The following is a 15392-nucleotide window of genomic DNA, read 5'->3' on the forward strand; positions in this document are numbered from 1 at the left end:
CCTTCTTTAAAAGTTGGGAGGTAAGGTGACTTTGGGCTAACAATCTACTGACCCAGCAAAGACTAGGCAGGCCTGTATCCAAGGAAACAAATGCTTTATGTTGATTAAATAAACAAAAAGAAAACAAAGAATGACATTTGTCGCTGTCAATAAAGTTATTCAAAGCCGCGCATTGAAAAGCTGTCACTACCCATGATGCTTCGGGCTGATTACCACGTGATGCGTGTCATGGCCCGCGCGCCTTGCTGCATGCTCACTCAGCTTCCGGTTCCGGTCTGACGTTTGGTCTCCGTTAGTCCCGGGGTTGTAATCACAGCGGAGGAGAGAGGAAGTCACACACGGCGAGAGGGTGAGTAACTGACGGAAGTGGCCGCCAGGGGGCGGTGTGTGGGAGGGGTGTGCTGGCCGCAGTGCTCTGGGTCAGGGGTGGCAGCTCTAGGAAAGTTTGGGATAGGAGTGTATCCAGAAAAAGAATGCTCTGCACGCAGCGTCACCCGTCACTGTGTCACCAGGGAGGCTCCGCGCGCCCCGTCACTGTGTCACCAGGGAGGCTCCGCGCGCCCCGTCACTGTGTCACCAGGGAGGCTCCGCGCGCCCCGTCACTGTGTCACCAGGGAGGCTCCGCGCGCCCCGTCACTGTGTCACCAGGGAGGCTCCGCGCGCCCCGTCACTGTGTCACCAGGGAGGCTCCGCGCGCCCCGTCACTGTGTCACCAGGGAGGCTCCGCGCGCCCCGTCACTGTGTCACCAGGGAGGCTCCGCGCGCCCCGTCACTGTGTCACCAGGGAGGCTCCGCGCGCCCCGTCACTGTGTCACCAGGGAGGCTCCGCGCGCCCCGTCACTGTGTCACCAGGGAGGCTCCGCGCGCCCCGTCACTGTGTCACCAGGGAGGCTCCGCGCGCCCCGTCACTGTGTCACCAGGGAGGCTCCGCGCGCCCCGTCACTGTGTCACCAGGGAGGCTCCGCGCGCCCCGTCACTGTGTCACCAGGGAGGCTCCGCGCGCCCCGTCACTGTGTCACCAGGGAGGCTCCGCGCGCCCCGTCACTGTGTCACCAGGGAGGCTCCGCGCGCCCCGTCACTGTGTCACCAGGGAGGCTCCGCGCGCCCCGTCACTGTGTCACCAGGGAGGCTCCGCGCGCCCCGTCACTGTGTCACCAGGGAGGCTCCGCGCGCCCCGTCACTGTGTCACCAGGGAGGCTCCGCGCGCCCCGTCACTGTGTCACCAGGGAGGCTCCGCGCGCCCCGTCACTGTGTCACCAGGGAGGCTCCGCGCGCCCCGTCACTGTGTCACCAGGGAGGCTCCGCGCGCCCCGTCACTGTGTCACCAGGGAGGCTCCGCGCGCCCCGTCACTGTGTCACCAGGGAGGCTCCGCGCGCCCCGTCACTGTGTCACCAGGGAGGCTCCGCGCGCCCCGTCACTGTGTCACCAGGGAGGCTCCGCGCGCCCCGTCACTGTGTCACCAGGGAGGCTCCGCGCGCCCCGTCACTGTGTCACCAGGGAGGCTCCGCGCGCCCCGTCACTGTGTCACCAGGGAGGCTCCGCGCGCCCCGTCACTGTGTCACCAGGGAGGCTCCGCGCGCCCCGTCACTGTGTCACCAGGGAGGCTCCGCGCGCCCCGTCACTGTGTCACCAGGGAGGCTCCGCGCGCCCCGTCACTGTGTCACCAGGGAGGCTCCGCGCGCCCCGTCGCTGTGTCACCAGGGAGGCTCCGCGCGCCCCGTCGCTGTGTCACCAGGGAGGCTCCGCGCGCCCCGTCGCTGTGTCACCAGGGAGGCTCCGCGCGCCCCGTCGCTGTGTCACCAGGGAGGCTCCGCGCGCCCCGTCGCTGTGTCACCAGGGAGGCTCCGCGCGCCCCGTCGCTGTGTCACGAGGGAGGCTCCGCGCGCCCCGTCGCTGTGTCACCAGGGAGGCTCCGCGCACGCCCCGTCGCTGTGTCACCAGGGAGGCTCCGCGCGCCCCGTCGCTGTGTCACCAGGGAGGCTCCGCGCGCCCCGTCACTGTGTCACCAGGGAGGCTCCGCGCGCCCCGTCACTGTGTCACCAGGGAGGCTCCGCGCGCCCCGTCACTGTGTCACCAGGGAGGCTCCGCGCGCCCCGTCACTGTGTCACCAGGGAGGCTCCGCGCGCCCCGTCACTGTGTCACCAGGGAGGCTCCGCGCGCCCCGTCACTGTGTCACCAGGGAGGCTCCGCGCGCCCCGTCACTGTGTCACCAGGGAGGCTCCGCGCGCCCCGTCACTGTGTCACCAGGGAGGCTCCGCGCGCCCCGTCACTGTGTCACCAGGGAGGCTCCGCGCGCCCCGTCACTGTGTCACCAGGGAGGCTCCGCGCGCCCCGTCACTGTGTCACCAGGGAGGCTCCGCGCGCCCCGTCACTGTGTCACCAGGGAGGCTCCGCGCGCCCCGTCACTGTGTCACCAGGGAGGCTCCGCGCGCCCCGTCACTGTGTCACCAGGGAGGCTCCGCGCGCCCCGTCACTGTGTCACCAGGGAGGCTCCGCGCGCCCCGTCACTGTGTCACCAGGGAGGCTCCGCGCGCCCCGTCACTGTGTCACCAGGGAGGCTCCGCGCGCCCCCGTCACTGTGTCACCAGGGAGGCTCCGCGCGCCCCGTCACTGTGTCACCAGGGAGGCTCCGCGCGCCCCGTCACTGTGTCACCAGGGAGGCTCCGCGCGCCCCGTCACTGTGTCACCAGGGAGGCTCCGCGCGCCCCGTCACTGTGTCACCAGGGAGGCTCCGCGCGCCCCGTCACTGTGTCACCAGGGAGGCTCCGCGCGCCCCGTCACTGTGTCACCAGGGAGGCTCCGCGCGCCCCGTCACTGTGTCACCAGGGAGGCTCCGCGCGCCCCGTCACTGTGTCACCAGGGAGGCTCCGCGCGCCCCGTCACTGTGTCACCAGGGAGGCTCCGCGCGCCCCGTCACTGTGTCACCAGGGAGGCTCCGCGCGCCCCGTCACTGTGTCACCAGGGAGGCTCCGCGCGCCCCGTCACTGTGTCACCAGGGAGGCTCCGCGCGCCCCGTCACTGTGTCACCAGGGAGGCTCCGCGCGCCCCGTCACTGTGTCACCAGGGAGGCTCCGCGCGCCCCGTCACTGTGTCACCAGGGAGGCTCCGCGCGCCCCGTCACTGTGTCACCAGGGAGGCTCCGCGCGCCCCGTCACTGTGTCACCAGGGAGGCTCCGCGCGCCCCGTCACTGTGTCACCAGGGAGGCTCCGCGCGCCCCGTCACTGTGTCACCAGGGAGGCTCCGCGCGCCCCGTCACTGTGTCACCAGGGAGGCTCCGCGCGCCCCGTCACTGTGTCACCAGGGAGGCTCCGCGCGCCCCGTCACTGTGTCACCAGGGAGGCTCCGCGCGCCCCGTCACTGTGTCACCAGGGAGGCTCCGCGCGCCCCGTCACTGTGTCACCAGGGAGGCTCCGCGCGCCCCGTCACTGTGTCACCAGGGAGGCTCCGCGCGCCCCGTCACTGTGTCACCAGGGAGGCTCCGCGCGCCCCGTCACTGTGTCACCAGGGAGGCTCCGCGCGCCCCGTCACTGTGTCACCAGGGAGGCTCCGCGCGCCCCGTCACTGTGTCACCAGGGAGGCTCCGCGCGCCCCGTCACTGTGTCACCAGGGAGGCTCCGCGCGCCCCGTCACTGTGTCACCAGGGAGGCTCCGCGCGCCCCGTCACTGTGTCACCAGGGAGGCTCCGCGCGCCCCGTCACTGTGTCACCAGGGAGGCTCCGCGCGCCCCGTCACTGTGTCACCAGGGAGGCTCCGCGCGCCCCGTCACTGTGTCACCAGGGAGGCTCCGCGCGCCCCGTCACTGTGTCACCAGGGAGGCTCCGCGCGCCCCGTCACTGTGTCACCAGGGAGGCTCCGCGCGCCCCGTCACTGTGTCACCAGGGAGGCTCCGCGCGCCCCGTCACTGTGTCACCAGGGAGGCTCCGCGCGCCCCGTCACTGTGTCACCAGGGAGGCTCCGCGCGCCCCGTCACTGTGTCACCAGGGAGGCTCCGCGCGCCCCGTCACTGTGTCACCAGGGAGGCTCCGCGCGCCCCGTCACTGTGTCACCAGGGAGGCTCCGCGCGCCCCGTCACTGTGTCACCAGGGAGGCTCCGCGCGCCCCGTCACTGTGTCACCAGGGAGGCTCCGCGCGCCCCGTCACTGTGTCACCAGGGAGGCTCCGCGCGCGCCCCGTCACTGTGTCACCAGGGAGGCTCCGCGCGCGCCCCGTCACTGTGACCCCGGAGGCTCCGCACGCCCAGTCACCGTGTGACCCCGGAGGCTCCGCACGCCCAGTCACCGTGTGACCCCGGAGGCTCCGCACGCCCAGTCACCGTGTGACCCCGGAGGCTCCGCACGCCCAGTCACCGTGTGACCCCGGAGGCTCCGCACGCCCCGTCACCGTGTGACCCCGGAGGCTCCGCACACGCCCCGTCACCGTGTGACCCCGGAGGCTCCGCACACGCCCCGTCACCGTGTGACCCCGGAGGCTCCGCACACGCCCCGTCACCGTGTGACCCCGGAGGCTCCGCACGCCCCGTCACCGTGTGACCCCGGAGGCTCCGCACGCCCCGTCACCGTGTGACCCCGGAGGCTCCGCACGCCCCGTCACCGTGTGACCCCGGAGGCTCCGCACACGCCCCGTCACCGTGTGACCCCGGAGGCACACTCACCAGACCCCAAACAATTAGAGTTTTGAGGTTCGGATGGTGGATGAGTGCGTCGCTGTCGGGTCCCTCGCGTTCTAGCTGCACAGCTTTTACACACAGATCGGGTACCAGTATGCCTCCACTCGAGTGATACGTTTTCCAGTCACCGGGGAAGTCCACTGATGTAGAATGCAGGGGGACCTGACAGTGATGCAGATCTGTATGTGAGAGCCCATTCACTTGCCAGCTCTAATTGTTTGGGGTCTGATAAGTGCGATTCTTTTAGGGGGTGTCTGCTTTCTTTTAGGGTAAACTTAGCAGTACATAGAGAATAATACATTTAAGCAGATAAATGGATTTTTGTTCATGGGTAAAGATGGTTGAACCCAAACTTTAAAGTTCGGGGTCCGTACCAGACACCTAGTATCCATGCACGGACCCTGAACACGGACTTGTCAGGGAAGTCCGTGTTACTGTTCAGTTTTGGCCGCCCAGATAAAAGTGAAAAAAAGAAAAAAAAAAAAGTTGAAAGGAAACAAAATAGAAATTAAAACAGGACAGTTATACTTACTGAGTCTCCGCACGGCTGTCTGCTTCTGGGTCCGCTCATTAACCCTCATACGTGTTCACTGCTTCCCCCGGCCACCCTCTGTGACAGCGTTTGTGATTGGTTGCAGTCAGACTGCCGTATGTCATTGGATGTGGAGTGTAAAAATAATTGGAAAAAATTGTGTATTTTGATACCCAGCGCAGAAAAAGTAGACTGCTACAGGCTGCAGCCCCAACTGTGTGTGTTATCTTGGCTGTGTATCAAAACAAGAGGGACCCCATGCAGCATTTTATAAGTTATTTTAATAAATAATTAAAAACAACAAGAAAAAACAAAAAAGCCAGCACTAAATGTGCACTGCAGCACTAAAAATTCCAACTGTACTGATTATAAATATGAGATTTTTGGCAAAAAATTGCAATTTCTTGAGCTGCCTCGCCACTCCACGGCAAATTTCATTTGAGGCAGTCCTAACACTAAAATATGTTTACAAAATGTGCCATACGGCCTCACATATGAATAGTAGAACTGCTCTTAGCAGCACTCACCTGGTCTATTTCAGTCCCGTACCCATGACTGAGTCATGGCTGTGGGCGGGACAGGTCCAAGCAAATGCTGCATGAAGTAAATAGCCTGTGGACAGGGTCTGATGACTGAATGTTAACAGTCACCAATCGCCAAAATCTAGACAGGTGCAATTTTTTGCCAAACATCTCATATTTATAATAAGTACAGTTGGAATTTTTAGTGCTGAAGTGCACATTTAGTGCTGGCTTTTTTGTTTGTTCTTCATTGAATTGGTCGGTGGCTGACCCCCACCTTGCTATGCACCCCAATTTGGGATGTATTCCATATGTCTAGATTTTGGCGGTTGGTGACTGTTCACATTAAGTCATCAGGCCTTGTCCACAGGCTATTTACTTCATGCAGCATTTGCTTGGACCTGTCCCACCCACAGCCATGATTCAGTCATGGGTACGGGATTGAAATAGACCAGGTGAGTGCTGCTAAGAGCAGTTCTGCTACTTCATATGTGAGGCCGTTTGGCACATTTTATACAAATATTTTAGTGTTAGGACTGCCCCAACAGAGATTTGCCGTGGAGTGGCGGGGTGGCTCAAGAAATTGCAATTTTTTGCCAAAAATCTCATCTTTACAATAAGTACAGTTGGAATTTTTAGTCCTGTAGTGCACATTTAGTGCGAGCTTTATTTTTTTTTTTAATTAAAAACATCAGTGTGTGGTCCCTAAAATTTTGATATCCCAAGAAAATGCAAGACAGCTGGGGGCTGTTATTCTCAGGTTGGGGAGGCCCATGGTTATTGGGCCCCCTCCCCAGCCTAAGAATAGCAGCCCATAATTGTCGTATCGATTAGATGCGACAATTCCGGTGCTTTACTCTGCTCATCCTGATTGCCCTGGAGCTGTGGCAATTTTGTAATGTAAGGGATTAATTAATAACAGCTGTGAATTGTCAAAAAAAAATCACAGCTTTTATCAAGCTTGAGGTTAGTAATGGAGAGTGGTCGAAAAGAAAAAAAAGTTGCAGTACCCAGACACATTAGAAAAAGTGAACGTTAACTGCGTCATCAGGGACACACTAGCGGTGCCGCAGCTGTGAGTGGTGACGTCACTGAGTTCACCTAAAGTGAGGGCTGGAGGTTCTCACAGTTCTTACACTTTATCTGTGACCTTAGGTGAACTGACCCCTGGTGAAGTCATTTAACTCGGTGACCTCACCTCATGTACAGTCATCAAACTCAATATCGGATTACCGGACTGGGCAATGTGTGTACATTGTGTATTTGGGTGCAGACATTTCTGCACCAAATCTGCATCTCTTTGCAAAAAACTCACCAAAACTGCATCAACATGCATGTAGTATTGGTGCATTGTTTTTTTTTGACAGGAGATGAGTATTTGGGTGCAGAAATGGCTGCATCCAAGTACTCAATGTACGCAACATGCCTAATCTGGTTAGCTGGAATTGAGTTCAATGACTTCACCTGAGTTGAGGTCACGGAGTCCTATGAGTTAACAGAGGTGAGGTCACCTGAGGTCACAGCTGTGGTACTGTGAGAACCTCCAGCTTGATAACTGGTGAACTCACTGACGTCACAGCTGCGGCTCTGTGTGTCCCTAATTCCGCAATGAGCGGGCATGTTTTCTAATGTGACCGTGAAATGCAACCTCGGATGTAGCAGATCCGGGATTATCTTGGGATGTAGCGTCTGTAGATTACGTTGGACCTGTAGGGTTGTTTTGGGGTTAATAAATTAGATAAAGAGGGAATTTTTATGTTGTTAATTTTTTTAATATAGGATTTTTCAGGTTTTTTTTTTTTTTTACTTAGGCTATGTGCCCACGCTGCGGAAAATGCGCAGATTTTGCCGCGGATTTCTCGCGGAAAAGCCGCGGATTTTCCAGAAATCTGCAGCACAGCTACTCCCCAGCCATTTCTATGGCATTTGGGAAATGCTGTGCCCACGCTGCGGATTTTTCCGCAACGGAAATCGTGCGGATTTTCGTGCGGAAAAATCTGCAGCATGTCAGTTATTGTTGCGGATTTTCGTGCGAATTAAAAAAAATCGCAAAATCCGCAACAAAATCCGCGTCAAATCCGCATCAAATCCGCACCTATGAAAAGGTGCGGATTGCGGGGGAAACCTGCGGATTTTGATGCAGAAAAATCCGCAGATACAGAGTCCCGTGTGCACATAGCCTTACAGGGTTAGTAATGGAGAGGGAGGTGTCTCATAGATTTTTTTTTTTTTGGCAAATCGCAGCTGTCAGTAACCCCTTAGAATATCCCGACTGCCACCGCACCTGGGCAATGGAATTCACATGTAATGAATGTGACAATTCTGGGGCAATTGCGGGCTGCTATTTCTTTATCGTTCCTATGGGAGACCCAGACCATGGGTGTATAGCTACTGCCCCCGGAGGACACACAAAGTTACTACACTCAAAACGTGTAGCTCCTCCCTCCTAGCATATACACCCCCTGCTAGCCAGTCCTAGCCAGTTTCTTGCTTTGTGTCAGGAGGATCCACACACACACATGCATCCCTTTTTGATTTTTCATTTTTTACAAAGATTTGGAAGAAAAGCGGGTCCACTGGACCCCCGGCATGTCCCTTCACACTCCCCTGGCGGCAGTGCTGTTAAGGTTGACTTCAGGGCAGGAGCCCTTCATGCCGCGCTCCTTCAACATCCCTTAGGGGCTCTGATTTGAAGTGGGAGCCAACACGGTTCTCACTGCCTTGCAGGAGACCGGCCTCCATCCGCAGCCCTTGTGCAGGACCCTGCTGGACGGAGCACTGACCCCCACCCCACAGGGACTGGACCCTGCGTCTCAAAGCTAAGTATAGAGACGTTTATTCAGAGGGTCTTTCTGCATGTGGGGCACTTTTATTGGGGGGGACAGTGATTGCTGAATAATGCTGCTTTGTTTACTGTGTTTCCGGCCGGTTCCACAGTTTTTACTGAGAACCGCGCCGATGAGGCCTGATTTTCGGCCGCATGCATAACTTTAGGCCCCGGCTTCAGCCGCGGCCTAGTTTCGTTTCGTTCCCCTGCATGTCAGGCATGCAGGGGGACGCTGCAGAGCCGCCCGCCGGCCGCTCTGCACAGGGGAGGACGCTCCGTTTTGAGGTGATGATTCCCTCCCCTGTACATCTCCTTCGCCCTCCGATTCCCGCTCCTGGGTTAACCCCCGCCTCCCCCCCTCACTCTGGCGCCATTTTCCAGCGTCTTAGTACACTGGTCGGCGCTGGCTGCCCTGCAGCACAGGGAGGGAATACTGGCTGAGGGTCCAGGCTTGGAATCCGGAGGGCACTCATAATATGGCCTGATAAGTCACAACCCCTGGTTGTGCACTTTTTATACACTCTCAGGCATTCTGAAGGAGTTAATTCTTTATCATAGAATCTCCTCCTCAGCAGCATGACACTCTCAGGCATGCTGAAGGAGTTAATTCTTTATCATAGAATCTCCCCCTCAGCAGCATGTCTCACTCTAGCAGCAAAGCTACAAGGTTCTACATGTGCTGCATGTAACCTCATATTGCCTGAACCGGCACACTGTAATGGTTCTTAGGTGGGAGTCCCCCCAGGCTGAACCCCTGTCTTGGGTATTCTACGCATGCTGGACAGAGCCCCCACCTCTGCAGCATGTCTCACAGAGCGAGGCTGCAGGCTGTTTCTTTATTATCCACTGCAGGTAGTCTCGTACGGCTATACCGAGCTCCTAACCACTGTGGCCCCTCAGCATGGGGGCTCATTAATGGTCCCTCCAGCTGCTCTGGTTTTGGTGGCTGACCCCCATAGGATTCCTATTTCCAGGGGTCGGCTGTCCCGGCATCTGCTGAGCATGCAGTTCCCCTCTCAGGGCGTTTTCTGCTCGCTCGGCCAAGCTCACAAGGGACTCTCCTTCTGGGCTCAGACCCCGTTCTCCTGACAGGGAGACGCAGGGTCCCCTGTCCTCCCCGTCCCGCAGCTCCGATTACGAGCTGATTCACCGGACGAGGAAGATGTCTCTACCGCGGACACGGACGCTACTTTATGTACATTGATCCGTCCGTAGGTGACGCAGATGCGAATGATTGGCTTGCGTCCATTATTCTTGTGTCCGCCTGATCAGGGGAGTATTCCCCGCTGGCAGAAAGGCACAGTTTACCTTTAGCAGGTCAAGGAGTGTGTTACTTAACCACTCCAGTTTTCAGCCCGCTGCGTCCAAGCCCACAGCCTATCCTGCAGACCCCACAGCGGGGTTCTGCTGCCTGTCTCCCCCTCCCTTCAGAGAGGGTAGCCACTCCGGTCTAGACTGCCCGGTTAGTTGTATCAGTGGCTGACGGCACCTCTATAGGATTCTACCGTACATTAATTTTGTACTGGACCTCACTCCGCTCTGAGATGAAGCGTGTTTCTGAGGACTGTGTTTCCCCTGTCCACCCATGGTGGTCAAGAAGTGGGCTCATTCACTTCAGGTGGCGCAGCCCGGACCGTTATGTCAGTGGCTGATGGCTCCTCACTTAAGGTTCTGCGGTCCGCCCGGTTGTCCTTTGGGCCAAGTCGGTATGGGAACGGCAGGAGCTTGTTCTCCTCAGCTTACAGCAGTGCGGTTTTTTGTAACTTCTCTGCTTCTCTGGAGGAGATGCATTCTCTCACAGGGACTCTATGCCCAAAACGGTTGCCTGAACTCCAGACTTCAGTCTTTTCATCCTCTGCCAGGTCTGCCATGCTAGACGCCGCACGGCGGTGGTCTGGGCTACCTTCCTCGCTATCCGCAGGCTCCTGTGGCTTCGAAATTGGAAGGCAGATGCCTCTATGGAGGTTCCTGGCTGGGCTCCCCCTTGGTGGGCCCAGTTTCCCCGGAACCAAGCTGGGTGAAATTAAGGAAGCTCTTGGCGGGGAGTGTGCTTCCTCGCCACAATCCTAAACCAGGGAACCTGTCCAGGGCAGGAATCAGTTGAGGTTTCGGTGGTTTCCGTTCCTCCATCTGATCGTCCTCTAGCTCGGCCTAGGTTCATAGAACCAAATGGCTCGAAGCTGCGTCTTCAGAAGACCGCAGGAGATGCTGCCACTGAGCCAGCTTCCTCCGAGCTATCTAGCCACGCCAACAACCTCCTTGGTCGGTGGCAGGCTCTCTCCACTTGGCGACGTATGGTTCTAACACGTCTCCGTTCAGTGGGGGCGGGATTATATCTCCCATGGCTACAGGATGGAATTCTGTCCACCCGCCAAACAGATTTTTTCTGTCAACTCCTCCCGGCTCCAAGGCCGCCGCCTTCTCACAGGCCGTGGCATTTCTTGCAGACCAATGGAGTAATTGTACCGGTTCCCGACTGGGAACGGTTCTGAGATTTTTGCTTAAATCTATTCCTAGTCCCCGAAGAGGGCGGTGCCTTCCGACCTGGATCTTTAGCTTTTAAAGCATAGTCAGGTGTGGCGTTTTCACATGGAGTCTCGGTCTTGTTCCGTGTGTTTTTTTCACCGAATCAATCAAGAACCCAAGGAGATTCCCTAGCAGCCATCGGCATCAGAGATGCCTATCTGCAGGGGTCAATCGCAGTTTCACACCAGCGTTGACTACGTTTTGACAATCGGAGTGGTCCAATTCGTGGCTTTTCCCTTGGGGTTAGCCACGGCCCCTCGAGTATTCTCATTGGGGCAGCTGTGATTAGGGTCCTGCACCCCTAGGGATTGGCAGTGATATTTTGCCCTGGACGGCCTTCTTGTCGGGGCTTCATCCAGTGCTGACTCTTAGCAGAGTGCTTCGCTCACTCTCGCCACTCTAACCTATTCGGGTGGCTTGTCTTTCTGCCCAAGTCCACTCTGACTTCGAACCAGAGGTTCTCAGGGACGCAATTCGAGACTCTATCGGCACTTGTGAAGCTGCTCTTAGTCGATCAGTAGTCCCTCCGCTGGCGGTCGGCGTCGTTCTATCAGACACCATATACAGGTGCTGGTCAGACGGTGGCATCAATGGAAGCGATTCCTTGCCCAGTTTCTCCTGCGTCCTCTGAGACTGGATGTTTTCCGCTGTACAAGCGAACTCCCTCCTCCCACGGGGTGGTGGCTTCGCCACTGACCAGAGGCTCGTTTCAGTGGCGGCTTCGGCCACTCTGTCTCAGGAGCGCTCCTTCCTGGCCCCGTCCCGGGTGAGCCTCACCAGGATGCTAGTCTATCCGCCTTGGGAGCAGTATATCTCCACCATGGAGCGCAGGGCGCTTGGACTCTGTCCGAATCAGCCCTCTGGATCAATGTGCTGGAAATCAGAGCTGTATTTCTAGCTCTCTAAGCCTTCACCATCTGTTGGCGGCTAGGCACATTCGAGTCCAGTCGGACAACGTGACAGCGTTTTTCCTACATCAGCTTCCAGGGCGGGACACTCAGCCGCCTGGCAATCTTGGCGGCTCAACATTCTTCAGTGGACAAGGGACTCCTAGTCCACCGTATCCGCAGCCCACATCCTAGATGTGAAAACTGCGAGGCAGACTATTTCAGCTGTCCAACCGTGGTCCACAATCCTCAGGTTTTGCGGTAGACACACTGGTTCATGTTTGACCCCAGCTTCGTCTCTTTACGTATTTTACCCTCTACCTCTTGTCCAGAGTCCTGCGCAAGATCAGTAAAGAGGGCCGTCGGGTCATTCTCATACTCCAGACTGACCCAGGCAGGCTTGGTACTCTGACCTGCTCCTTCTGTCCGTTGGGTTGCCATGGCATCTTCCGGACCGTCCAGACCTTTTCTCAAAAGGTCCGTTTTTTCCATCAGAATTCTGGATTCTCAGATTGACGGCGTAGCTCTTGAGTCCCGGATCTTGGCGACTTCTGGTATCCTTCCTGAAGTCATCTCCGCTATGACTCGAGCCCCAAAGTGTCCTTGGACCTTTTTAGCCTTGCCGACCCTCCTGTCCCTTCCACAGTCCGGTCTACAGCTAGGACTATCCCTCATTAAGGGACATGTCTCGGCTCTGTCAGTATGTGCCAGCGGCGTATCGTCCGGCTGGCTCCGGTGCGCTCCTTTAAGGGCGCATCTCACATCATTCCGCCTTTCCGGCGGCCTATGGAGCCCTGGGACCTTAATCCGGTCCTCCCGGTTCCCGGAAACCCCCCTTTGCGCCTCTTGGGGAGGTTTCTTTGTTTCATCTTTCACAGAAAGTAGTCTTTCTAGTGGCTATATTTTCCCGCCAGAGAGTTCTGGCTGCACTCTCTCGGAGTCACCCCCTTTTTTTGGTCTTTTGCATCAAGACAAGGTGGTCTCCGTCCGACTCCGGACTTTTTTCCCTAAGGTGGTTACTGCTTCCACCTTATCCGGGGCAATTTTCCTGCCTTCCTTTTGTCCGGCTCCTGTTCATCGCTTGAGGAAGCGTTGCATATCCTGGATCTGGTGCGGGCGCTCCGGATCTATGTGTCTCGCACCGCCGTTATTAGGCGGTGCACCTCTCTCTGGTGCTGACTGCTAGTCAGCGTAGCGGTCTCTCGGCATCTAAGCCGACCCTGGTTCGTTGGCTTAGGTCGGCCATTTCGGAGACCTACAAGTGTACTCAAGTGCCTTCCCCGCCGGGGATCAGAGCACATTTGATCAGACCTGTCGGCGCCTTTTTGGGCTTTCAGGCACCAGGTTACGACTCAGTAGGTCTGTCAGACTGCAGCTCGAATTAGTCTGCATACTTTTTCGAAGCACTACCCAAGGCATGCTCATGCTTTGGCAGACGCGGGCTTGGGCAGACGCATCTTTTCGGCGTCTGTCGCCCATTTGTGAAGTTAGGTTTGCCTGCTTCTCAGTTGTCTGTTTATTCCCACCCATGGACTGCTTTTGAACGTCCCATGGTCTGGGTCTCCCATAGGAACGATAAAGAAAAAGAGAATTTTGTTTACTTACCGTAAATTCTTTTTCTTATAGTTCCGTCATGGGAGACCCAGCACCCTCCCTATTGCCTGTTGGCAGGTTTCTTGTTCCGTGTGTCTTCACCGGCTGTTATTGTTGTAGACAGAGGTTCCGGCTCTTCCGGATTTTACTCTCTCTTCTTGTGGGTGGATGTCCTCCTTCAGCTTTTGCACTAAACTGGCTAGGACTGGCTAGCAGGGGGTGTATATGCTAGGAGGGAGGAGCTACACGTTTTGAGTGTAGTAACTTTGTGTGTCCTCCGGGGGCAGTAGCTATACACCCATGGTCTGGGTCTCCCATGACGGAACTATAAGAAAAAGAATTTACGGTAAGTAAACAAAATTCTCTTTTTTTAGACTGAGGGCCCAATAACCATGGACCTTCCCATTCTGAGAATACCATTCCCCCAGCTGTCTGCATGATCATGGCTGGGAATCAAAATTGGGGGAAATTGCACACTTTTTTTTTTTAATTATTTATATAATTTAAAAAAAGCCTCATGGGGTCTCTCGTATTTTGATATGCAACCAACATAAGCACACGGCTGGGGGCTGCAGCCTGTAGCCGTTTGCTTTTATCTGTGCTGGGTATCAATATACAGGTGGACCCTACGCCATTTTCTCCAATGATTTATTTTTACACTCTACAACCAATCTTAGACGCTGTCTCAGAGGGTGGGTGGGGGCAGCAGTGAATACCTTCAACTTTGATGTGGTCATAAATCACCTGAATGAGCTCAGATAAAGGGGGAGTTACAATATCTTCCATCAGATCATCGAAACGAGCTCACTGATGGATTATCATTTATCTCATTGTGCGAAAAGCAATAGACCATGCAACACAAAGTTGTCAGAGATTGACGGCAGCGTTTAAGCGGTTTAGCTTCCATGATGGTAGCATGCTCCAGTTGTTGCAGGAGAGGCATGTGCATTATTGTGTATGGTGGAAGAAGAGTCCGTGAACTCATAAAATTGGAATACTCCTTTAAGAGCTTCCCTTCTGGACCACACACGTAATAAGTAAACGCCTTCTGACTTTTCCAGCTGTGGGAGAAAAGCGTCCGCCGCCCCCCGTAACCATGTCTCTCTCGAGACGGGAACTTGATGACCTAAAGCCATGGATCGAAAAAACCGTCAAAGGAGTTCTGGGCTTTTCCGAGCCCACCGTGGTCACTGCCGCCCTCAACTGCGTGGGAAAAGGCATGGACAAGAAGAAGGCTGCGGGTAAGGGGGTCCCAACTGATGTGTATGTATTGTCATATGTCAGGGGCGTCTTACAAGGGCTTGCTTTGTGGCTGTTTTTCTTTAGACCACCTGAAGCCATTCCTGGACGACTCCACGTTGCGCTTCGTTGACAAGCTGTACGACGCCGTCAGAGAAAGTCGAGGCTCCCGTCACTCCAGATCTGGCAGTGACAAAAGCAGGAAACGGGAAATTAAGGTATTTTTTTCTTATTATTCCTCAGCTATTCTTTTGTTATTCCTTCTAGAAACAAACAAACGTACCAACTAATGACAGGCTTGCCTGGACGTCACTTTATCACCAGGGAAGTATTTCACTCACTACAACTTTTTTTTTTTTTTTCCCCTATTAGGAAGTTTTCGGGGACGATCCAGATCTTGCAAAGGATTCTTCTAATGCAAAGAAAAAGCGAGTCCCGCGATTTGAAGAAGTAGAGGATCCGGAGGTGATCCCTGGTCCCCCTACTGAGAGCCCAGGCATGCTGACCAAGCTGCAGGTAGGGCTTTTATATTGATAGCACCCAGCTACTCGTCTCTCAGACATTGGTACGACTCAGCAGGCACGAGCTCCTCACAGTCC

The 15392-nt window shown here is 56.4% G+C and overlaps 1 protein-coding gene across 1 annotated transcript in view; it reads left to right on the forward strand.

Moving 5' to 3' along the window:
* The first annotated feature begins 242 nt into the window (after positions 1–242).
* PRPF3 (pre-mRNA processing factor 3) overlaps positions 243–15392 on the forward strand; it is a 61170-nt gene continuing 46020 nt past the window's right edge. The window contains exons 1-4 of the mRNA XM_075331289.1: positions 243–349; positions 14616–14795; positions 14881–15011; positions 15166–15309. Of these exons, the coding sequence (XP_075187404.1) occupies positions 14651–14795; positions 14881–15011; positions 15166–15309 (420 nt within the window). The 5' untranslated portion in view covers positions 243–349; positions 14616–14650. The remainder of the gene's footprint in view (positions 350–14615; positions 14796–14880; positions 15012–15165; positions 15310–15392) is intronic.

Source organism: Anomaloglossus baeobatrachus, chromosome 12, assembly GCF_048569485.1.
Source record: "Anomaloglossus baeobatrachus isolate aAnoBae1 chromosome 12, aAnoBae1.hap1, whole genome shotgun sequence".
Classification (NCBI taxonomy): domain Eukaryota; kingdom Metazoa; phylum Chordata; class Amphibia; order Anura; family Aromobatidae; genus Anomaloglossus; species Anomaloglossus baeobatrachus.